General features: G+C 40.3%; 1 protein-coding gene across 1 annotated transcript in view; it reads right to left on the bottom strand.

Moving 5' to 3' along the window:
* eIF2Bbeta (eukaryotic translation initiation factor 2B subunit beta) overlaps window positions 1-26,514 on the bottom strand; it is a 134,582-nt gene that overhangs the window by 24,293 nt on the left and 83,775 nt on the right. The window contains exon 7 of the mRNA XM_067152646.2: window positions 24,180-24,376. Within this exon, the coding sequence (XP_067008747.1) occupies window positions 24,180-24,376 (197 nt within the window). The remainder of the gene's footprint in view (window positions 1-24,179; window positions 24,377-26,514) is intronic.

Raw genomic sequence — 26,514 nt, 5'->3', positions numbered from 1 at the left:
TTAACTCCGAACTGTTGTGTGGGCAGTTTCACAAATTATGCCTATTTTTAATCAATTTTCTACAAAACACTACATTTGAGAAGTATAGATGCTACAAAAGGCTAAATTTGAAAATCAAAACACTAAATCTCTAATTTTTAAATGCTATAAACCACAAACTCTACACATTGCCTTTGGGAGAGGCAAGATTTTGTTGATGCGACACCTCATGTAGTTGAATGGCTCAAGAACCTGGACTGTAATTTATAAGGGCTGCTGGAAAGTGACCTTGAACTTGTTTCTCTTTTCTATGTTTATTCCCCATTGTTTTGTGCTTTATATATGTTATACACTAAAGAAATAAACCAATAAACAAACTAGATATTGGTATTATAAATTTACTCATTCGGAACAAATATTTCTATATCATCTGATGGCCAAGCAGGCATCAATTTTTGATAATGAGACAAAGTCTCTCATAGTGCATTGGCACTGAGGTGGCTACAATTAGCCTACGCAGTGGCCTCCACGGTATGCACTAGCCAGCGTCTTGGTAGGTGTGCTAGGTACCAACTGATGAGCCCAGCCTAGCACACGAGGGCGAAACCCTGGCAACCAGGAATGAGTTAGCTGGAAAATTTATAATGTCCAATAACGGACCATTTATATTGGTATTATAAACCAGATTTTAGCAACAAAATACAAATATTAAAACAACAGATAATAATAATAATAATAATAATAATAATAATAATAATAATAATAATAATAATAATCATAATAATAATCGTTTGGTCTCAGCTACCGTGTGCAGATACAGTATTTCAATTTGACTCCATCTGGCTGTCTGCTTGTCAGTTTTGATGTTCTGTTTTTCTCTACGCCTACTAGATGGCAGACCAAGTAAACCGAAACTCTCGTGGGCATCTGTGGCTGAGACTGAATTTTGTCGGGTAAACACCAAACGTGTCACCAGAGATCTTTTACATGCTAACATCGTACGACATTGAGTGCCAAATGGACTTTTTTCCGCCCTTCAAAAATCCAACTCCCTCTGCTGGGTTTGAACCCGCTCTCTTGGGATCCGGATGCCAACACTCTACCACTGATCCACAGAGGCAGCTTAAAACAACAGATGAAAACGAGCATGCACCCAACACAGTGGACAATTTACCCCACACAAAAACAATTGTTCTCAACTGTGTGAACAAAAACACGTACAAAATAAATAAGTTATTCAAAAAGAAAAGTTTTAAAATGCATTCAGACAAACAATATATAACAAAACACAAATTAGTAAAAGCAATCTAAATAAAGAAGACAAAAGACAGTGAGAAATATATGAGCTCAAAAACTGTAACACCACACATGTTAGCCAAACAAACACTAGGTACAAATAACAACAAAATGCAGTTAGATACAACACACTGTGAACACGTGTAACAATGCCCGCTCTTCATGGACATCAGCACAGATCTAAAAATATTGCACACAGAAAATTACAGAAAGTCATGTAATATAAAGGAGGCAACAGAAATACACACTGTGAACAAAAGCCAACCAGAAGAAACTCAACAGTCATGTTTACGGGAAAGATTCCTCACTATTCACTCTATTAAATTAAGTCACATATCAGTAAAACACAACAATTCAAAGTCAATTAAATTATATAATTTATTAATTCACTAATGTTCATTAAACATCCCCTAAATATTTTCCAAAACAAGTTAAAATATGATGACGACAACACTAATTATAATAGACTACCGAGCAAGTTGGCTGCGTGGTTAGCGGCATGCAGCTGTGAATGTGCATTTGGGAGATAGTGGATTCATACTCCACTGCCGGCAAACCTGAAGACGGTTTTCTGTGTTTTCCCATTTTCACAACAGGCAAATACCGAGAATGTACCTTAATTAACCCGCGAGCCGTCACACATGGAGTTTTCGATCGGGTTCTAAATAATTACGAATGTGTAATGTCATAGGACTGTATTTATCGACTGACCCTCTCAATACCTTTTCCTATAACTGTTGGCTAGTGGTGGGGGAAATTTTAGCCGGGCAACAAGTCGCCATTGTGAGCGCGCTTTTCGTAAACTCCTGGAGCACCAGAGTTTTCATCCATGTGTGACCTCTTATGTTACATAATTTACGTAAATATTCATGCTCAGTGAGTAAATATTTGAATAGTGTAGTGTGTGTTGACATGGAAATAGAAAATGGAAGAATGCGGAGACTGTTTGACAGTGTCGAACGTGAGGAGCTGCAAGAACTGCTAAATGCAAATAGGGAAGGCTGATTTTGAAGACAGTTATTTGCTGAAGAGACGCTGATGATGCCGATGTGTTGGAAGACAGCGATCATTACGCCCATTCCAAAATTTCTGTTCATGAATTACAGAAAGTAGGTGAACTAGACGAGGAAGTAAATGCAATACCCAAACCTGGGTATACTGGAAGAGATGGGATAACACACTGGAACACTCACGCGCCACCTAAAAATATTACGACTCTTGCTCGCAATATAATATGAACCCATTTACCTCAAGTGCGGAGACAAGCTGTTGAAGCATGCACTCCATTAGATGTGTGGAAACTATTTTACACTGATGATATTGTGAGTGACATATATAAGCAAATTTACAAACGTATGGATAGAGATAAATCAAAGTAATTACTCGCAGGAAAGAGACACTGTGAACACAAAGACTTCAAAAATGAAAGCCATCTTTGGTCTTTTGTACATGTCAGGAAATCTGACAGCTTTCTACCTGAATTTGGAAGATCTTCAGGCATCAGATGGCACTGGTGTGACGTTTCAAGTTCTTGCGAGCCTTTAAATTTGACAATATAATATACCAGAGAGGAATGAAAATTGCTTGATAAACTTGCACCAATCTAAGAAGTGTTCATCAAATTTGTGGAAAACTGCCAGTGTAATTATGTAATTAGCAAGTACTCCACTGTGGACGAAATGATGGAACCATTTTGCGGAAAATGTGGTTTCAGACAGTGTATTGGAGTAAGTCAGCAAAATATGACAAAGATATTCACATTGACCTGTGCAAGAACTTTCTACAATCTAAACATGGAGATCTACGAAAGTAAGCTACCAGCAAGACCCTACTCTGTTTGAAATTCTTCAAAAAGTGTGGTAGAGAGGCTGGTGCAACCAATACCAGGCAGTGGTCGCAATGGGACTGTAGACAATTGGTTCTGTTCATATCCTTTAGTAATGGGCATGTTACAAACTATAATTTAACAGTAATTGGAGCTCGAAGAACAAACAAAAGAGAGGTATCACCTTGGTTCATTCAATATAAAACTCAGCCAGTAACAAGTTCCATCTTTGGATTTACACCTGAATGTACAATAGTCTCCTACATTCCAAGAAAGAACAAACCACACTCCTTACAGGCCTATGTCTTCTACTCTCCATCATCGAGTTCGCTGCAAGCAAGAATTCAGGAGAACACTGGTGAAACACGAGAGCAAAAACATCCTCATCCAGTGGCTCACAGTGCCACAGGAAGATGTTTCAAATGCGACTGGAGGAAGAATGGCCCCTCAAAAACCAGGTGCGCTACTTGTGGTTATTTTATCTGCAGAGAGCACACTGTGTCTACATGTTAAGACTGTGCAGAAAGTGAGCAGGTGACCAAACAAAGTCAAAAGTGAAAAGAAATTCCTTCCATTGTAACAAAACAAAAACAATAAAACTTCAGTGTTGCATCATTGTGCATCAAACCCTAAGGGAATCAACAGCTATATCATCAATTGATGATGATGTCGAGCTGCACAGTGAAACCCAATACAGTCTCCAATCCATGGGCGCCCATAGGATAGTTTGTAGGGGGGCAGGGTCTAGACCTGGGGGTATGTAGTATTTTTAATATTTCGGAAGATGAATGGTTACTTGCATTCCACGGTAAATTTTTTTCTGTTTGAAATTCAGGTGTGCGGATCTTATTTGGTGGCAGGTGGTGTTCAGAATCATACGGTAAGTAACAGAATGAAAAAGAGAAACTGTGCACTCTGCCCTCGGAAATCTGTACGATCACCATTACTTTTTAATAACATTTCCTTCTTCCAGTCATGAATACATGATTCAGCAATAGTGGGTTCGAACCCCACTGTCAAAGCCCTTTTCTCTCCCATCATTGCCATAAGACCTAAGGCCTATCTAAGAAAGAAAAAGAATAATACCAATATAAATGGTCCGTTATTGGACATTATAAATTTTCCAGCTAACTCATTCCTGGTTGGCAGCGTTTCACCCCGTGTGCGAGGCTGGGCTCATCAGTTGGTACCTAGCACACCTACCTCATACTGTGGAGGCATCATCTGATGGCCAAGCAGGCATCAATTTTTGATAATGAGACAAAGTCTCTCATAGTGCATTTGGCACTGCCGGTGGCTACAATTAGCCTACGCAGTGGCCTCCACAGTATGCACTGGCCAGCGTCTTGGTAGGTGTGCTAGGTACCAACTGATGAGCCCAGCCTAGCACACGAGGGCGAAACACTGCCAACCAGGAATGAGTTAGCTGGAAAATTTATAATGTCCAATAACGGACCATTTATATTGGTATTATAAATTTACTCATTCGGAACAAATATTTCAGATTCCCTATGGGAATCAACATCTATATCAAAAGAAAAAGAAAGCAAAAAGATTCATGAGGGAAACGTATCAGGCTACCCAATCCACTGTGGCCTCCTCAAAATACCTCATTCGTATATATTTACATTATGTCTTGCCGAGGAACCTGACAAGCAATAAAATCGAGCTCTTCTTCAGCCACCTAACACACAAACCTGAGGGATAAAGAAAAGATCCACAATGCACAAACCAGTTTACTACAATCAAGAGATTCATAGATGGATAAAAAAGACAGAAAGCATGAAAGCCTTGAGGATGTGCAAATTCCACAGCTTCCTGAGCACACAATTTCTATAATTACAAAACCCTTGCAATGTAAATTACATCAGATCTGTTTGAACAATTCTTTATTGTAAAGCGTTGGCTATTTATAAATATGATTAATTTGTTTCAGGATCAACAGCTACATTGCCTGGTATTTCTGTAGCTATGGTAGCAGGATACGTCATCTCCCTGTTGTCTACGAAGAAAACATGACGGCCTTTCATCTCCACGTTATTCGTTTGTAGAAGCAAAATTCCTATTAGCTTCTTAAAATTGGGAATGCTGATCAGACGCTCGTTTATACGGTTCACTCAAGGGCTCTAAAAGCATTACTATAAGGACAGGTGGTAACGAAAAGCAACAATGTGTGGTAATATTATGCTGTTAGCTGACGGAACCGAACTTCTTCCAGAGTTTTCCCTTTACTTATCAATTAATTTATGGCGTCTGTAGTATACTCGCGATAACTCTTGAGCACAAGCAGCCCTTCTTCTACAATGAAGCTACCGGGCGACATTGTCAAACACACATTAGCTCACTGTCCATCCAGCCAGACTCTTTGGTTCGAATGAAAATACCAGATGGCAAATTTCCTTTCAGAAGTGTTTATTTCTTTTCAGAAGATTAGGTAAACAACACATACAGAATCTGTCACTTGGGCAACAGCCTTAAATGTGGATCAGTGGTAAATGAAATAAATTGAAACTGTACACCAGAGTCCAAATGATGATTGCTGTTTTAGACAGCACAAGTTAATCTTCATTCTGTATTTATCTGTGCACCATGTACTGATGTTTTTGTTCACGTGTGAGAGCTTCATAGTTCTCCTCTCGTCCTCTTTCATTACCTAATGATTTCAAAGAAGGTGGAAATTTATTGAACATCTCCCTTGGTAAGTTATTCCAATCCCTAATTTCTCTTGCTATAAATTATTATTTGCCTCAACTTGTCCTCCTGAAATTCGTCTTCATAATCTGATCACGCCTACTTTTAAAGACTCCACTCAATCTTATTTGCCTACTAATGACATTCAATGCCATCTCTCCACTGACAACCCGGAACATCCGCTTAGTCCAGCAGCTAGTCTCCTTACTCGGAAGTCTTCCCAGCCCAATGATTGTAACATTTCTTAACACTACTCATTTGTCAGAAATCACCCAGAATAAGTCATGTTGCTTTCCTTAGGATCTTTTCCATTATTCAAATCAATTCTGATTCAGTTCTCAAGGTTCTATCCAGATATATACATATATATAAAAAAAATATCACATAAATGCCAACTTGTGCTAATCCATGAAAAATAACCAAAGAAACTGATAAACTGGCAATGGATGAATATGCTCAATTTTTTGGCTAGATTATTTGGGAGAGAGCCAATGAACTACTTGTATACCACTGACACAGAAGACTTTCCCTATCAAGTATACTGGGCAGTGAAGCCCTACATCATATTACAAATTGTTAAATATATGTCTCCTTTCAATATTTACCATATATATTGGAAGAAAAAACTCTGAAATTGTGGAAAGCTACAAGTACCAGAGAAGCAAACTTGTGCAGAATTCAGGATGGACATGGACACTGGTAAAAGGAGACAACAAAGGAATGTATTCTACCACAGTGTGAGGAACTTGATCCAGAAGTGTAAAGAGGTGATGTATTATTGCTCCACACTGACATATTTACTTCATGAAAGAAAAAGATATAGCCATACTTGGACTGTGAGAGACCAAGAAGAGGGGTATGGGAGAGATTCCTGCAAAAAAAGGATACAGGCTGTATTACAGGCCCTGAAGCAAAAAATGGAGTGGCCATCATACTTAGGTGCTATTGATGGGAGATCTAAATGCACAAGTTGGAATGGAAAGACAAGAAAAGGAAGATGTTGTAGGGCCCTTTGGATATGGAAATGTAAATCCAGAAGGTGAGTTGTTGGTGGATTTTTGTATGAGGAAACAAATGATTGTTGGCAACACCTGGTTTAGGAAGATGAACAGTCAGAATATTACAAGGTATGGTTGGGGAGACAGACGAACAAAGACCATGATTGATTATATAATCATCAAGAAAAACACTGGAAGACTTTTTAGATGTTACAGCCATATCTGAAGAAACCTTTGGTGGAGATCATAGAGTGGTGACAGGAAAATTGAAAGTGGGAAAGATTGAAAAAACCCCATTAAGAAGAGAGAAAAGAATTAAAGTATGGAAAATGAAGGAGAAAGCATACAAGAAAAATGTCAAAGGGAAATAATACTCTTGGTATCACGATGGAGATGGGGAATGTTGAAAATGGTTGGATGTGCAGAAAAGGTATGTGTAGAGTTTGTGGTTTTTAGCATTTGCAATAAATGCAAAATATGTTTAAACTTTGTCAGTGTATGTGCCCTCACCTTATATGACCCCTGCGAGTGGTTTTTAGCGATTTTGAATTAGCGATAAAATGCAAAATTGGTTCAAAATGCAAAATTACACAACTTATGCGAAATAGATGCGAAATTCTCGGTTTTATCCAAAATAAACACATATCTTTTTAAAAATGATGCATTTTTCTTAAAAATAAGATATATGTGGTTATTTATTTCAGTGAAAAGAATTATTACGGTGCCGTAAATCTTTCAATGTGTGGACTGTCTTTCAACGGCCAAAGAGCGATGCAAAGAACAAACAATCACAGCTTAATGCAGTACGCGCGGCGATACCTACTCGATTCATAGTTTCTGTTTCAAAGGTTGCCAATACGAATCTCGAAGATAACCGAGGTCTACCGATTCAGCACTAGGGAACCTAGATATCACTTTCAAGCACACGCGTTCACTCACTTTGTGTTGACTCTTGATTATAGTTGGTTATTCTTAACATAGGTGCTGAGCAGTAGTTCTGTTTTAAAGTACGGTAGCGATTTATTGTCTGTTAGCCAAGGGTAGAAACGAAGTGACGATCAAACAGCGTGCCGAGAGTTACAAATCGGAACATTTTTATATGAGCGGTACAGATATATTGATGTGCCAACTTTGCAAACGAAGACTTGAATGGAAGAAGAAAGATGTTTTGGATAAACACTGCAAGAGCAAAAACCATGTTCTACTAAAGGAGCAATTTTTATCTCAACCAGCATATGAACAGTGTGGCGACAAGCGGCAAGCCACAATAGTAGAAATGGATAGAAAGGCAAAACTAGCAAAAACCGAGAAACAAACGTTCATTGAGGATACTGTGAAGATGTGCCTGCAGACTAATATCCCCATCCACAAGCTGGACCATCCTGCTTTCCGAGACTGCCTTGAAAAGTAGGTGTCGATTTCAGACATATTTTTGGGCATTATTTATATTTGAGGCAGTCCGTTCCAAAACTCGTCTTATCCATTTTTTTTTAAAAATGAGTTAGAGGTAGCATTGCCTTCTTGGTGATGTTTGCGGTAGTTCTATCACAAAATTAAGCACCAAAACTCGCCTTTTCCCATAGAAATCTGTCACCAAACTTAGGCTATTGTTCCATAACTCGCCTTATCCACAGCGCTTGTCGTTCCAAAACTCGCCATATACAATCAACCAATAGGAAAGGATAATTTCAGCACGTGACTCACGCTACAATTTACCCGCGTTTTATGCCGGTCTTTCCACTCTTTGAGTTGTTCTTGAACTGTGTTAGTCTTTCATGCAGTTTTGTGCTGTGAATAGAGTGTATTAAGATGACCGAAAATATTGCTCTTGTTGTGGAAGGTATATAAAACTTGCTAATACAGAACAGTTTCACATTCAGGTCTGCCAAAAGACATTCTTGAATTTATTGCATGTCAGCAAAGATCGGGTTCAGAGGATTGCCAGAAATCACTTCACGACAGGGAAACTTCCAACAGAAAAGAGGGGAGGAGCTAGGATCAAACCAGAGTACACTGAAAAGAGGCACTCCGTGAAACGTTTCATTGAAAGTTTGCAGTGTTGTGTTGTGTTTGCACACAGCTCCACCTAATATAGAAAGTGTTGAATTGGTCTTTCTTATGACAGGCCACTCATTTCTGCCCTCTGACAGGGTATTTGCTCAAGTCGAGAGAGAGAGAGAGAGAGAGAGACAGAAATGCCCTATAATCTGTACTCCAGCAGAATATGAAGACATCTTTAGCAAACATGCTGAAATCTTCAAGTTTGGCAGAGACTGCTCGGTGAACAATTGGAAAATGGTTTCTGAAAATATGATGAAAACCCTGCATCTTGGTACTTTGAATTTTCTTCAGTGAAACGATTTGTTATTAGCAAAGACTCACTGGGAAATGTCACCCTTATGGGGAGAACCTCATTACAACTCAGAGATCGGTTTAGGAAAATCCGTAATGAAAAAGGGAAAACGCCTCCGAGATATGCTAATGCCACATGAATTATTGCCAGGAGTAAACTTGAATCCCGCCAAAGTAAAGGACGTAAAAAGTTTGCTTGAAAAGCATTTTGGAATGGATTGGGATAGGAATGAGTTGCTTTCTTTTTATAAGAATCTGTTCACCTCAATTTCTGTAGACGAAAACAATCTTGTTGAAGAAACAGAAGTTCTTTGTGATGGACTTCAAGAGGAGGGAACAGAATTGAGAGTTTGATTAACAACAAAGTGTTGTTTTATTGTTCAAGTTACTTCTATTGTGAGTGCAGTGTAGCCTATAAATGAAGAATTCTCTCCAAATACTGTGGATAGGATGTAAATATGATAAATCACACTCCTGTGTTTAATTTATTTGTGAATATCATTATACTGATAGCAAAAAGGTGCATAAGTGTACTGGTGAGTTTTATTACAACATTATATTCTCAATCCTTTCATTTTTCTTGTTTTAAAATAAGTTGTGTGAGGTAATATATTTTGAAGTTTTTTGGGTGCTCCAAAACTCGTCTTATCCAAACTACAAATGTAATTTATTGACGTTCTACTAATTATATTTATAATTCTTCAGTAAGACGACCCTATGACATTGGAATTGAACGCGTCGTAATACATTTAAACAAGTGAGACTTATATTACAAAAATTACAGGTTTTTAGCTTTTCCTGAAAAATCACTTATGATGGATAAGACGAGTTTTGGAACGGACCGCCTTATTTGTGTTAATACATTTACACCATCTTGAGTGGTATAGCCTACCTGACTGTGCAATATTCATAAACTAGCCTATATTCCTCATCTCTCTCTCCCACCCAAAGAGAACCACGTGGATCGTTGTTTTTAAGTATTACTATTGCTATACGGCCTCGTTGAATTTTAGGTTAGGTAAACTTTGTACCAAAAACCACGCAAATGCACGTTTTCGAATATGACGATTTCACGTGGAATTTTAGGTTAGGTTATTCAAATGTTCAACCAAACAACCAAACAAATGTGGATGGACATTATTTTAAAATGTTGCAATTTAATAGACCATCTAGGATGTAAAATAATAGCTTGTTTTAATGTACATAAATGGAAGTTTATAGGGAAAAGCTTTAAAACTCATTCAGTGATTCGCTAGGCCAGCACTACACCAAATCTTTAAGTATTTCTCCTTACCTCTAAACTTTATTATTATTATTATTATTATTATTATTATTATTATTAGCATGTTAACGAAATGTTATTGGCCCCATAGGTACGTCCCAGGATCAGGAGATCCACCTCAAGTCAGTACCCTTAGCAGAGATTATGTTCCTCATTGCGGAGATTCAGCAAAGGCAGAGGTGAATGCTGCATTGGATGGGAAGCCCACTGTAGTAATCGCGGACGAGACGTCGAGCAGCTGAGGCAGATGTGTCTTTGCTGTTCTATTCAGGACGATCACGCCAACTGCAGAACAACAAGTTTATTTGGCAAGCTGTTCATTTTTGGATACCGCCAACGGGACATCGTGCAGCCGAGCCATCATTGATGCTCTCAAAGACTATAATATTGATTATGAAAACGTGCTAGGTTTAGTGTCAGACTCTAATAGATACATGGGTACATGTTTCCAGGCATTATAGACGATTATTGGGGACCATCTTCTTCACTTCCAGTGCTTTGCTCATAAGTTGCATCTTGTGGGGGACGTTATTCTCAAGGAACTGTCACAGTTGAACAATTTAGTTTCAAAACTTAAGATGGCTTTTCTCCACTGTAGGAAGTTGAAGAACTCCTATCTAAATTTTTTGCAAGATAACTTCCCTGATTTGAATGCACTGTTGTTCCCAGCTCCTGTCATCACCCAGTCCAGTATCTTGACAAGTACCTCACAACCCTGGTAGAGTTCTTTAGCTCTCTTAATGAGAATTCCCTAAATAGCAGTGGCCATTCAGTGTTGGAAATGTTTACAGATCAGGACATGCTTCCGTTGCTGAAAGTTCAGATAAAGTTTGTTTCACTTAAAAATTAATGCAGCACTCACAGTACTGGAGGGATCATCTTACCCGTATGCTCACAAGCTGTGGGATGATCTTACCACTATTTGTGCAGAATCGAAGAGGTGTGCTGACGGATGGTTTCCGTTGAAAACAAGTAACCTGCTGGAGAGTTTCAGAAACAGTACGAAGAAAGAGGAAATTAAGGTGCAGTTTAAGCAGTGTATGCTTAAATGCATAACTAAGCTCTCGAAGCATATGGGCATCGGTGATAATACTAATGTGTTTTTCAAAGAAGTGTGCAATTTATTTAATCCTGCAGTTGCAGGGCAAAACAGTGCTCTGGAACCCAAATCACTTGTGTCTTTGAAGCATAAGTTGCCATTTTTTAGAAGTGTCATTGCTGATCAGTTTGTCGAGGGCTGCGAGGCATATCACCAACAGATGCTCCAGAACATTGGAATGAACAAAACCACTGACACTCTTCAAATGTTGATGGCACTTAAGTTCAAGTTTCCTTCCTTTGCCTCGGCAGCACTGCAATGCATTTGGGCCCCTACAAACAGTGTCGATGTAGAGCGTTTTTTTTTAGCAAGCACAATATGACTGACCGAGCTCGATAGCTGCAGTCGCTTAAGTGCGGCCAGTATCCAGTATTCGGGAGACAGTAGGTTCGAACCCGACTGTCGGCAGCCCTGAAGATGGTTTTCCGTGGTTTCCCATTTTCACACCAAGCAAATGCTGGGGCTGTAACTTAATTAAGGCCACGGCCGCTTCCTTCCACTTCCTAGACCTTCCCTGTCCCATCGTCGCCATAAGACCTATCTGAGTCGGTGCGACGTAAAGCAACTAGCAAAAAAAAAAAAAAAAAAACATGATTGTAACTGAAAGGCAGACTCGAATGAAGGAGGACACCATTCAAACAATTGGCATATTGTACTTCGATCATCACTGAAATTCCTCTTCCTTGTAGGTCTGCTGTACTGTGATAGATGAATACGTTTAGAATAGTATTTTTCACTTTGAAATTGTGTTTGTTAATTTGTAAATATGCATATTCGTGTGTGTGTTAATATTTCTTGTAATTTTATGCTGATGTTTGTCTTATTTTCCATAGTGTATGTTACAAGTGAACGATGTAATGCGAGTGGAATGTATTTTTTTTGAAGACTTTGTTTGTAAAATACGATATGATGTTTTATTTTTATTGACCTAACCTGTACTGTATAATGTTGTAACATAGGCATTTGTAAATAGTAGAATTCTGTCTATAGTTCCTGGAAAGATCCAGAAAGTTACATAACTTTTGTACAGGGTGTGTTACCTTGTTGGTATGTGTTCTAGAAAGTGTGTTCTGTCTATTCTGGAAAAATACGACTTTCGCGATCATGCGTATTCTAGAATGTTAGTCTAAGTTCGCGATCAAAAGTAAGGTTGTGATTGGTGAGTCTAGGTGGCGATAGGAAACTCGTGCACGCTGATTGGCTGCCTCCAAGGCCGGAATTTCCTATATATAGTGAGCGAGGCAGTGTTCGAATTAATTCTGTATCCTGAATTCTGTCGGTCTTGGTCTATCTGTCTGCGAGCAGCTTATCTGGATGACGTCCCCCGGTTTCCGGGATGGCACTCTCCTCGGGTAAGCACTCTTGAATTCCTTTCCTGCTAAAATTTCGGTAATGTTCCGATGTGCTTTTCATACAGGAGTCTGCCCTAACCTCCCCTAGATTCACCAAGTTAGTTACTTATGACACCTTAGTTTTTCAGCTGGACTTACCTGTTTGTTTCCGAGGCATTCCCATTCCTTGTTTCACTAAAATATGTATATTATTTCCCTTGGGGTTTGCCTCTGGTAGTTCTGTATCACTTGAGGTACGCTAGACTTTGGATAACCTGTAAATTGCATTGTACTACTGCATTGGTAACTAGATGTATAGTTGTTTTGAAATTTGAATTTACACTGCTACGAAATAAGCTATGGATACCACTGAACTTATAGCTCGTAACTTGGAATGTATTTGTAAGATTATTTTGTAAATAATATTTTTCAAATCTAAGGATCACGGGGATTTATTTCGGAATCTGTTATCTAAGCCATGTCCATGCCTTGGTAGGTTCCCAGCCCTTCCATCTTCCCGTTTTGTCGTTCACTAGTTGGCCCTACTGATAGTTACGTACTTGTTTTGTTGGAGATCCGCGTAATGCTAGCTACTGTTTTTCCGAGTGTGTAGTGTTTTCTTATATTGTGTATTATACTCTTACCTTCCCTTTTTAACTGTGTTTGTGCCTTGTTTAGTGTTATCACTGTAGTAGAGGTAGCATTTTGGTAGCAGAGGCAAGCGCTAGATTGCGGAAGAAGAAAAGTGAACCGTGATCATACCTAACCTAAAACTCCGTAAAAGTTGTGGTTCGTATATCGCTTGAAATCTTGTTTCTACCTGTCAGGATGGCTCGCGCTGTTCCTAATCCTTTCCATTTAAGAAAGGCAGAACTGATTTACGAGTTAAAAATTCGCAAAATTATTTCGACAGGGAATGTCAGAGATGACACTAGCCTGTTGAAGCAGTCCCTTGACCTACCTATAACCATACCTGAGTTAACTACAGACGAGTTGCGTGAGTCTTTGGCCGTGATTGAAGATAGGTTACCTGAATTTAACGCCATTCTTGTGTCCTTTAGTGCTTCTAAGCCCTCGCATGGCCAATTAGCGCGGGTTAAGGGGCAGTTATTATATTATTTGGACAGGATTAAGGATTTGTTGTCTACTGAATTGCCAGGAGTTGAGCGGCAGAAATGTCAGACCTTATTAGAACAGTTTTCCAAAGTTTTCTACAGAATCAGTGGTTTGCTTGAAGGCAATAAGTTAAATAACACCGTTTCTCAAATTCAAGTATCGATCCCATCTGGAATGAGTGACAGTGTTAATTGTGGCGAGGCATCTGTTGCTGCTCAAGTGTGCGATCTGACACCTAGTGCTGGTGTTAGGCCTATTCAGGAGTCTGAGGTGACTAATGCTGCCCTGGGATCTTCTGTTTCGTTGTCTGGACCTAGGACACCTGTAAGTCATTCTAATGATACATCTCTTTTGCATGTTGGTAACCGTACTAGTTTTCCTATGATTCCTGCTAAATCCGTTGAAGCTCAGTGTTTACCTTCTATTCCTAATCAACCCGGTTCTGATTCAATGGTGCAAAACCACCCACCTGTCCTAGCGCCACCCGTATCGAGTTGCATAACCTCTACACAACCGGTTAATGCCCAAATGGTCTCTCAGATTAGTGAGAACCTTTCTCAAATTAGGTTCTCTGCGCCCGTAACATGCAGGATAACGTTAATCCTAACCTATCCTGTACGCCGTCCTTTTCACAAGGGCACCCGAATCAAAGGCACGAGGCCTTGCTAAACCCTCTGGACTATTCTAAGCCTTCCCAAGCACCCCCTACACCTGTCTTCCCCCAGATTTTCTCCAATCTGCCTCACCCGTTGACCACTGTATTTAGGGGTATCTCTAAATTTTCAGCTAACTCCGCTGATGAAGTTATTTCCTTCCTTCGCTTTCTAACCGAGTTCAAGGATCAGGCAATAGTGCATAACCTCAGTAACGACAACATATTTCAAATTCTATACCCACATGTCTCTGGAGCTCTTTCTGAGCACATTGTCAGGGCCATTACTGAAAGATGGTCAGTAGATCAATTTCATGCCCATGTTCTTGAATATTTCATTCCTGCTCGTGCCTTGTCTGCATTAGTGCAGAAGCACTATTTTAGAGTACAACATTTTAATGAGTCACTATCTGAGTATGTTCAAGACATTAAGCTCCAAGCTAAGATTTTCCGGCTCCACTATTCAGAGGCTCAGATGGTTGCCAACATAGTTGAAGGTCTCGCCCCGAACTATAGATCATATCTGGCTCTTTCACCCCGACCTGCACCATTCGCCCAGTTGGAAGCAATTACAGTGTCCGCTGAAGGCATTCGATATGCTGACCAGCTACGCCTGGCATTAGCCCCACCTCCTATAACCATACCCCCTACTCAGGATTCTAAAACCGCCCCGTCACCTGCTTCCAACTCGCGTAATCCCCGTTCATGTTTCAATTGTGGCTCCACGGCTCATCTCAAGCGGGACTGTCCCAAGGCCGGGACATTAGGCAATAGGAAACCTGCGATGGGTGGAGGCTCTTCCACCAATACTTCTTGCCGTAACTGTGGATCAACTAGGCATTTCTCTAGGCAGTGCCCACGTAACACTTCTGGCTCTGGACCCCCAGACCATAGTAGTGCTAGAAGACTAACCACCGGTTCTGATGACAAATTCCAAAGCATGGCTTCTTGTTTTGTCGATCATGACTGTACCTTGGTTGATTTACTTTATTCTGAGGCTAATGATTGCTCCCAGGCTGACTCGGGTCTTCATTTCTTACAATCTTGTAGGATTTCTGCCATACCTTCTTGTAAATTACCATATTTATGCATAGAGGTCAATAATGAACCTGTCTGTGCGTTGCTAGACTCTGGGAGTAGTGTCACCTTGATGAGTGAGACCTGGTATGATTCTATGAAAACTGTTTGCAAGCTACCTACATTACAACCCGTGTCCTTAACCTGCCATACTGCTAATTCCAATTCATTGAATATTGTAGGGTGCCTAGAGGTCAAGATTAGAGTCCGTGATTTCACCTGGAAAATGCCAGTGCTAGTGGCAAAAGATTTGTCCTGCCAATTCATATCGGGTGCAAATTTTATTGCAAAAACAGGCATGATTTTGGACCTCCAGTTCAACAGATTCCATTTCAAATTTTGTGCAAGAACATTTGAGCTGTGTGATCGCTCCCCTATTCTGCCTTGCCATGTTAACGCTGTTCCCGAAGATTCTGATGAACCCAAGGATTTTGATTTTAATCACTTACCCGAAGAGCAGGCCAATCAACTTAGGAAACTCTGCGATAAGTTCCCTGATGTCTTCACCGACAGGTTAGGCGTCACCAATGTATTAGAATACAAAATTGAGGTTACAGATAACATACCTGTTCGCTCTCCTCCGTACCGGTTGTCACCTCCCAAAATGAAAGCCCTGAAGGCTATCATTGATCAAATGCTCGCTGATGGAGTGATACGGCCTTCCAAGTCAGCCTATTCTTCTCCAATGTTTCTGGTTCCCAAACCACAAGGTGGTTATCGGCCTGTAGTGGACTATCGGATGTTGAACTGTAAGGTAGTCCTCCAATCTGTCCCACTTCCTGATTTGCACTCTTGTTTTTCTTGGTTCGCTAATGCAAAAATTTTCACCACTTTTGATTTAAATCAGGCTTATTACCAGACACCCCTTGCCGAAGAATCCAAGCATCTCACTGCATTTGCAACCGATTGGAACCTATATGAATTCAAACGCGTCCCTTTTGGTCTAGCAACTGGAGCGGCTGTCCTTACACGGTTACTAGATTATGTCTTATTGGACATTAAGTTCAAGTTTGTTTATAATTACCTTGACGATCTCGTAATTTTTAGCGAAACCTTCGAGGAACACCTACTCCATCTCAACGAAGTGCTGGAAAGACTGCGTAAAGCAGGTCTAACCCTCAAGACATCCAAGGTTTCCTTCGCACAACCCCAGATGTCCTTCTTAGGACATATCGTGTCGGGAAGGGGTGTCTCAATCGATCAGTCTCGTACTGCCGCCATCCAGAATTTTCCCCCTCCAAAGGACGTCAAGGCTGTAGCCAGATTCATTGGCATGGTGAATTTCTTTCGCAAATTCATTCCTAATTTTGCTGAACGTGCAGCTCCATTGAACGATTTGAGAAGAAAGGATGCCAAATTTGTGTGGGGTGATGCCCAACGTGAAGCCTTCATGGACTTGAAATCTGCTTTATGTAACGCCCCTGTACTGGCTATGCCAGACTTTTCTAAACGCTTCATCCTTCAGACTGACGCCTCTTCCTCAGGCATATCCGGAGTTCTTCTACAGGAATTTAAAGAAGGGCGTCGTCCTATTTCTTATGCTTCCCATGCCCTGAATCCTGCTGAGCGCAATTATTCCATTTATGAGTTGGAAGCCCTGGCTGTTGTCTTCTCTTTAGAACGCTTCAGAATGTACCTGGAACATCTCCCTTTCGATCTGGAAACTGACAATCAGGCGTTGAGTTGGGTACTGGCCAAGCCGCGAAAGACCGGTCGTCTAGCACGATGGGCAGTGCGCATCTCAGCCTTCCAATTTGAAGCCCGCCACATTCGTGGCATGGAAAACGTTGTGGCTGATGGCCTCAGTAGAATGTTCCATCCAGACAGCTCTGACCCTCAATCCGAGCCAGTAGACTCATCTCCCGAATAAGTATCAGCTTTTGTCAATGTAGTTTTCACTGACTCTCCCTTCCTTTTCAAGGATATTGCCAAACATCAAAAGGATGATCCTGAGTTAAAAGCCATTGTCGACAGGATTAAATCTGGTGAGCATGTTAAGCCCTATATTCTTAAGAATGGTGTCTTGTGTTGTCCTGCTCGTGGTCGCAGAGACCTCAAAATTGTAGTCCCAACTAACCTGGTCCCGGCTCTCTTCAAATACTTTCATGAATCCCCAGTGGGCGGTCATCTGGGCGTTTTCAAAACAAGAGAAAAAATCCGTAACCACTTTATTTGGAAATCCATGGATAGTGAGATCCGTACCCTTGTCAAGTCTTGTAAGATTTGCAACATCAGTAAACCTGCCCCAAATACTCGTCTAGGTCTCTTGTCTTCTGAGCAAGCTTCTCGCCCCATGGAAAGACTGTTCATAGACTATATTGGTCCTTTCCCGAGATCTCGGAATGGTCATCATTTCATACTCGTGTGTGTTGATGCCTTTTCGCGTTTTACGTGGCTGTTCCCCACTCGGATGGCTAACACCAACACCACCATCTCGTGCTTGAAACAGATATTCGCCTCGTTTGGACCCTGTCAATTCTTGGTAAGTGATAACGCAAGACCCTTTACTTCTGCCCAGTTCTGGAATTTCTGTTTTGATCTATCCATTGCTCATGTAACCACTACTCTGTATTACCCGAAGCCCAATTATGCTGAGAGAGTGAATCGTAACCTGCGATCTGCCCTCATCGCTTATCACTCCTCAGACCACTCCAAGTGGGATTCCTCACTGAATTGGTTGTCATTTGCATTTAACACTGCTGTCCATGAAAGCCACAGGCAAACCCCTGCTTCGTTAATGTTGGCTTTTACTCCAAATTCTCCTCTATCTAACCTATGGTCAATTAATGATCTTCTGCGCGACGATGCCAGCCCAGAAAAGATCCGAGCTAACTGGCACCGTGCATGAAAGAACTTGAAGGTTTATTACGCTAAGGTGCAGCATAATTACAACCACGGGCGAAGACCGCACAATCTCTCTGTGGGTGACCAGGTGTTTATTAGAATACATCCCGTCAGTAGTGCTGCGGACCATGTTATCAGTAAGTTGGCCCCCAGATTTCGAGGTCCCTGAACCATCTTAAAGTTCCTCACCGCGGTGACATTATTGGTGAGTGATCCCGAAAGGAAAAGGATCAGCAGAGTACATCTCTCCCAGATCAAGGTACCTTAAGTCTGGTAGGGAAGGGTAAATACCATTGTTGGTGACCTTGTAGATTTAGTTGTAAGTTATTTGTAAGAATTTACTTATAAAATAATTTTATTGTGAGGTTATTTATAAGGTTTTAGTTATAAGATAATAAGTTTCATTGTAAGTTAGTTGTAAGTAATTGTGTAAGTGAATACTTTAGGTATCCTCTAGTGTAATCGATTTAGTATTATAAGTTGGATAAGTTTTAGTTTACGGTCACTACTTGGAATTTTCTTCCTTTTACGATCAGGTTTAGGGCACCCTCCTGTAGTTTCTTTTCACCCCCACCATAATCTTGTCACGTGAATTGTAGATAGCAGTGCTTACCCCGGGGCTAGTGCCCTAATATCCCTGGTGTGCGAGGGAGAGTCCCTACTGCATACTTATTAAACCACCCATCAGGTGACTCTACGCGAGATCTTGAGCCCAGCAGCATACTTTTACCTCAAAGTATTCCCCTGTCTGCTGCGGTTTGTGTGTGTTACAGTGGCTGCAGTGACCAGCTTCTTCGGACAGCAACCTGAAGTGCCAAATTGGGAGGCACACTGTGTGCCTTGGGCGTCACCATCCGGCACCACTATCCTGCGGGGAACATCCTATTGGTGGCAGGTGGACTGGACGGTGTCTCACCCCGGCTTATTTGGTGCAAGAGACCACTGAACTGCATCTCACTTAGGTGTCGGGTTTGGACTGACATTGAATGGAGGCTGGCGGCAAACGGCCGTGTCGGCAGCCGCATCATCAGCAAGAACCTGTGGCCTAGCTGTGCTGTGACTGTTGTGGGAAAGTAGTGCAAAAGGGTTAGCAACAAGTGAGAAGTTTTGGTATTTCTAACATTTGGAAGAAAGTATGGTGTACATGATTTGGTGGACAGACTACAAATTGTCTAATCATCTCTGAAAGAAGGCATTTTGAAGTACAATGTAACAATCCAAGTGGATTTTGTGATATTTATTCAAGAGGTGGATCTCTATTATTTTTGAAAATTATGTGACAGTTTGTGTTGTTGGTTATGACAAAGTTAACTTCAAGAAATCAGGTGTGTTAAAGTAATGTACCTTTACTATCGGTACTGTGTGAAAACGTTCTATTGCTTGCTCCCCAGTGAGGTTGTATTATTGGTCGAGCAGGGCTCGACTTTCGGGGGGAGGAAGATGTTACAAGTGAACTATGTAATGCGAGTGGATGTATTTTTTTTTAAGACTTTGTTTGTAAAATACGATATGATGTTTTATTTTTATTGACCTAACCTGTACTGTATAATGTTGTAACATAGGCATTTGTAAATAGTAGAATTCTATCTATAGTTCCTGGAAAGATCCAGAAAGTTACATAACTTTTGTACAGGGTGTGTTACCTTGTTGGTATGTGTTCTAGAAAGTGTGTTCTGTCTATTCTGGAAAAATACGACTTTCGCGATCATGCGTATTCTAGAATGTTAGTCTAAGTTCGCGATCAAAAGTAAGGTTGTGATTGGTGAATCTAGGTGGCGATAGGGAACTCGTGCACGCTGATTGGCTGCCTCCAAGGCCGGAATTTCCTGTATATAGTGAGCGAGGCAGTGTTCAAATTAATTCTGTATCCTGAATTCTGTCGGTCTTGGTCTATCTGTCTGCGAGCAGCCTATCTGGATGACGTCCCCCGGTTTCCGGGATGGCACTCTCCTCGGGTAAGCACTCTTGAATTCCTTTCCTGCTAAAATTTCGGTAATGTTCCGATGTGCTTTTCATACAGGAGTCTGCCCTAACCTCCCCTAGATTCACCAAATTAGTTACTTATGACACCTTAGTTTTTCAGCTGGACTTACCTGTTTGTTTCCGAGGCATTCCCATTCCTTGTTTCACTAAAATATGTATATTATTTCCCTTGGGGTTTGCCTCTGGTAGTTCTGTATCACTTGAGGTACGCTAGACTTTGGATAACCTGTAAATTGCATTGTACTACTGCATTGGTAACTAGATGTATAGTTGTTTTGAAATTTGAATTTACGCTGCTACGAAATAAGCTATGGATACCACTGAACTTATAGCTCGTAACTTGGAATGTATTTGTAAGATTATTTTGTAAATAATATTTTTCAAATCTAAGGATCATGGGGATTTATTTCGGAATCCGTTATCTAAGCCATGTCCATGACTTGGTAGGTTCCCAGCCCTTCCATCTTCCCGTTTTGTCGTTCACTAGTTGGCCCTACTGATAGTTACGTACTTGTTTTGTTGGATATCCGCGTAATGCTAGCTACTGTTTTTCCGAGTGTGTAGTGTTTTCTTATATTGTGTATTGTACTCTTACCTTCGCTTTTTAACTGTGTTTGTGCCTTGTTTAGTGTTATCACTGTAGTAGAGGTAGCATGACGAACAATTTGTGATTAAACAGCATGATTTTACTCCCAACTGTTGTGTGCAATTTCACAAATTATGCCTACTTTTAACAAATTTGCTATAAAACGCTAAATGTCAGAAGTATAGATGCTACAAAACGCTAAATTTGAAAATCAAAACGCTAAATGTCTGATTTTTAAATGCTATAAACCACGAACTCTAGGTATGTGGTAGAACACCAGGAAATGTCAAAGACAAAGAGACACACTGGTGGAATGAAAGGGTGATTAAAGTGAAGGAAAAGAAAATGGCATGGAAAGCATGGAAAACATCTGACTGAAGAAAGTAGAAGAAAATATGTGGAGGCAAATAATTTGGCCAAGAAAGTAGTGGAGGAAGAAAAGAGAAAAAGCTGGGCCTTATTCACACAGAAATTGAGAGATGACATGAAGGTCAGCAAGAAATTATTGTATGGTATCTTAAGAAACAAAAAGAGAGATCAAGTGAAAACCAGATTTGTGAAGGATAAAGGCGTCATTTTCAGAAGTTGCTGAACAGGAGAACTAATGACAGTCATTCAATGGACTACCAGGAAAGGCAGTTAGTTGATGAAGAAATGGATAAAGAAATTACAATTAATGAAATTGAAATGGCAGAAACAAAGATGAAGAATGGAAAAACTGCTGGAATAGATGAAATTTCAGTGGAGATGATAAAGGCAGCTGGAGCTGTAGGCCTGCAGTGGACATACTGTATCAAGTTCTCAGGATTGTCTGTGAGAATAAGGAGGTCCCTGACATGGGCACCCATATGACAGTTTGTAGGGGGGGGGGGGGCTAGACCTGGGGGTATGTAGTATTTTTAACATTTTGGAAGATGAATGGCGACTTGTATTCTGCAGTAGAATAACATCCACTGTATCCCCTGCCTGTTGGTGGGGGGTGGTACTAAGACTTCTACGTAGTACCGACTTTTAAATCATTTTCTTGAAAGGAAAACAACTGACTACATTCGATATTTGCCTTTCCCTGAGAGCTAGGGGAGGGCCACATCCCCCCCTTGCCCCTGGGCATGGGCGCCCTTGGTCCCCGAGGATTGGCAAAAAGGATTAATCATTCCAATTTTCAAGAAAGGCGATAAGAAAGTATTGAAGAACTACAGGGGAATTACTCTGATATGCCATGTTGCTAAGATAATGGAGAGGATACTGGAAAGTAGGATAAGGTTGGGGTTGAAAATCAGATACAGGAATATCAGTTTGGTTTCAGAAGTGGGGTCAACAATAGAGCCCATTTTCATTATGAGACAACTAACAGAAAAGCAATGGGAGTATGGGAATGATATGATGATGACATTCATTGACATTGAAAAGGCATATGACAGCGTCCCCAGGACTAAAGTTTGGGACAATCTGGTACAAAAAGTAATTGGACAGGGATTAATAAAAATGATCATGGCAATGTACAAGAAATGTTGTTGTTGCATGCAAACACTAGTTGGCAGGACAAGTTGGTTCAAAATAACTAGTGGGCTGAGACAGGGAAGTGTTCTATCGCCAATCCTGTTTACAATAGTAATGGACGACATCATGAGAACAGCAAAAACAGCATATGGAGGAAGAGATATTTGTAGATGATACTGCGATTTGGGGAGAAGAGGACATGAATGTTCAAGGACAGCTGGATGTGGTGGATGGGAAGATCGAAGAATGAAAATAAGTGTAGAAAAGAGTAAAACACTTGTTATGACTCAAGGGGACAAAGAAGAGAAAGGTCAGATTAGACTTGCAGACAAGCCCCTGAGGTAATGGAGACGTTCAAATACCTGGGGAGTGAATTAATGAAGAATGCTCAACTCGATGCTGAAATTAGTAAGAGGATTCAAGCTGGAAGCGGTTCTACCATAGTGTAAGAAACATATTATGGAACAAAGATGTGCCAATGGAAGCAAAGAAAACTACGTACAAGATGTACTACGTACCCACAACAACTTACGGAGCAGAAACTTGGACAATGACAAAGAAGGACGAGAGTCGAATACAGGCAGCTGAAATGAAGTTCTTGAGAAGTATGATACAGAAGAGTAGAAAAGACAAAATAAGGAATGAGAAAATCTGGGAAGAAATTGGAGTGGAAAAAATGAATGATAGAATAGAGAAGAGCCGATTAAGATGGTTTGGGCACATAAAGCGAATGAGTGATGAAAGAATGCCAAAATAAGATGATGGAAATGCAAATGCAAGGAAGGAGAGGCCGTGGACGACCACGAATGAGATGGAAGGACACAATCCAATGCAGTATTAGAGAAAGATACCTGGACTGGGACACAGTGTTGGAGGAGGAGCGGTGGAAAGACCGAAGAAAGTGGAGAGGAACCATATTTGCCCCTACTCGGCTACAGCTGGATAATGGGAAATGATGATGATGACTGACATATGAAGAAGAGACCTGGACACTGACAAGAAGACTGAAGGCAGGCCAGTGAGATGAAACTTTTAAGAAGTAACTTTGGGTAAGAAAGACAAGAAAGGGCAGAGTAAAAGACGAGGATGTCAGGAAAGAAATCAGAGCAGAAAGGCTTTCAGACAGTGGAAGGAAATAAACAGAGGTATTTTGGGCATGTTAAAAGGATAGAAGAGGGAAGGATACCAAAGCAGTTCATGGAGGCTAAGACAAGACAGGAGGACAAGTGGACCCAGAGTAAGGAGGATGAACTTGATCAAGAACAGTACATCAAGAAGAAACCTGGATTGGAACATTTTTAAGAAGCAGCAATGGTGACTGGATAGAGTAAGATGGAAAGGTGCCATTAACTGACTCAGCTGAAGTTGGAAAAGGGTAATTTATGATGATGATGCAGCCCCTTTCTTTCTTTCTTTCTTTCTTTCTTTCTTTCTTTCTTTCTTTCTTTCTTTCTTTCTTTCTTTCATTTCATTTCATTTCAAATGCATTTTCAACATGCAATGGTGGTATATCTTTTCTGAAATATTAATTTACAGTAAAATATACCAAATGTAGAACAGACACTTACGTGTTAGAAATAAAAAGTGTGACGAGTTCAGGAGGTACGTAGTCGAAGACGGGATTGAAGACGTGAACCTTGGAAAGAATGGCACCATCTGAATAGTTGAGCACACCCTCTGGAGAAACGTAGTTATTGAAAGCATCCTGATCATACGAACAGAGGTGGAGAGGACTCAGTTTGTACATGGGTGCCAATACGATCACCTGTAATTCAAACAAGGAAATTCTTTAGATGTGATACTTTGATCACAGGCTTAAAACAAAAATGTTTAAAAGTTGACATCAACTTCATTCCCAAGTTCACATAATTTAATCATTTCCAGGTATTGTACAGGCATAATGAGTGGCACATTCGCTACTAGGCAGGTTTCTGGTAGTAAAGGCCAATAACCTTCATACACAGAGGAGAACATATCATAAATCACCTCAAATATAATACAAACCCAATATATTTCTTTAAAAAAGTGACAGATGAGTTTAAGATCAGATGGATGTCATTTTTTAATATCTCCTTCAATATCTGGGAAGTAACTCCATGAACAGTTTGTAATTTCTCATCAGTTAGCACTGAGTATCAGCACAAACGCATTATTGATATCAGGACAGCAACTTGCTGCAACATCAGTGGTCCCAAAAGGAAATTATGAATTATACACTCCACTTTATAGCTCCTTGCAGCATTTAATCACAGGATTTACTATTACTTTCCCAAAAATGAATGGATTAATTTCAGATAAGTTACATGTTAATGAAGGAAAAAAACATGTAAGTGTGAAAAATGTTTAAATGAAATTCTGTAAATATGAATCCATACTAACTTCAGCAGCTGAATCGTACACTACAACAAAATAAGAAGTGAGTAGAATACAGGCAGAAGAGATGAAATTCCTAAGAGATATCGAGGGCAAGACCAGAAAGGATAGAATTAGAAATGAAGAGATAAGGACAAGGTCAGGAATCTTGAAATTTCAAGACAGGATAGAAACAACAAAGCTAAAGTGGTGGTAAGGGCATATGATGAGAATGGGAAAAGAGAGAATGCCAAAAAAATGTTTTAACGATGATGGATGATGATGCCTGCTGTTTAAAGGGGCCGAACATCTAAGGTCATTGGCCCTATAAAAAATGTTTTCTCAAAGAAGTTAAAGGAAGAGACAGCGAGGAAGACTCCAAAAGAGATGGACAGATACAGTGTGGGAGTGTATAGAGAAGAGGGGAGGAAAACCAGAAGTAGTACTTAAAAAATGAGAAGAGTGGTGGAGAGACGGGCAGCGATGGAGGTCCTTGATTCACAACCCGAACCGGGAAGCTGGAAACAGGAAATTAAGATGATGATGAAGCTGAGTTATAATCCAAAGTATATATGGCAATATGAAACAATATAAACACAAAAGAAATGCACACAGGTTTTAAAAATTTCAAAGAGAGAGAGAAGTGTCACTTTACGGAAGAAAATAGTCCGTTATCTTGTCCGGCCCCATGGTGGAGGGGGCAATGAGTCTGCCTGTCACCAGGCGGTCCCGGGTTCGATTCCCAGCCGGATCAGGGATTTTTAATTGTAAATTATTAATATCCCTGGCCGGGAGACTGGGTGTTTGTGTCATCCTGAACGTTCCTTCACTCACATTCAACACTCTACGCTTCTGCAATTCCACTTACACGCAGGTTCATATCATACGGTAAAAGTAGTGGCTAAAGATCTACAGAGTACGACGCTACGAACTAATATCATTAGAAAAAAAAAGTCTGTTATCGTGATTTTGACCGCACCGGTGGTTCTAGTGTTAAAATGTGATGAATGTAGCAATAGAGTTGAGAAAAAGTTGGTCTCATGACCTCAGTTCAACTGCCTCAAAGTTAATTTAACAGTATTCATGAACCGGTACAATTCGGCCAATTATTTCCTCAGAAATGTTATGGCACATCACAAAATGTTTGATAGTCCATAGAGCATTTACAGCTTCGTTAAAACAAATATGTAGGTGGAGGGTCCGCCTAGTCAATACTAAATATTAATTATTTATATTTATTTACGTAAGTCTAGTACATGTTTCGGGAATCTATATACATTTCCTTCATCAGCTAGTCAAATTAAAATTCCTGTGCACAAAAAGACCTAATAAAAAGGGGGGCCCAAATTAAGAAATCCAAAACTATTGCCTATACAACTTAACATTTTTAAAATCAAAGTGTGGATGCATGGAAATTATATAGGCAATAGTTTTGGATTTCTTAACGGGGCCCCCCCTTTTTTATTAGGTCTTTTTGTGTACAGGAATTTTAATTTTAATTTGACTAGCTGTCTAAGGGAATGTATATAGATTCCCGAAACATGTACTAGA

The sequence above is a fragment of the Anabrus simplex genome, chromosome 8, assembly GCF_040414725.1.
Source record: "Anabrus simplex isolate iqAnaSimp1 chromosome 8, ASM4041472v1, whole genome shotgun sequence".
NCBI classification, from domain to species: domain Eukaryota; kingdom Metazoa; phylum Arthropoda; class Insecta; order Orthoptera; family Tettigoniidae; genus Anabrus; species Anabrus simplex.
This window is presented reverse-complemented; position numbering and strand designations above follow the sequence as displayed.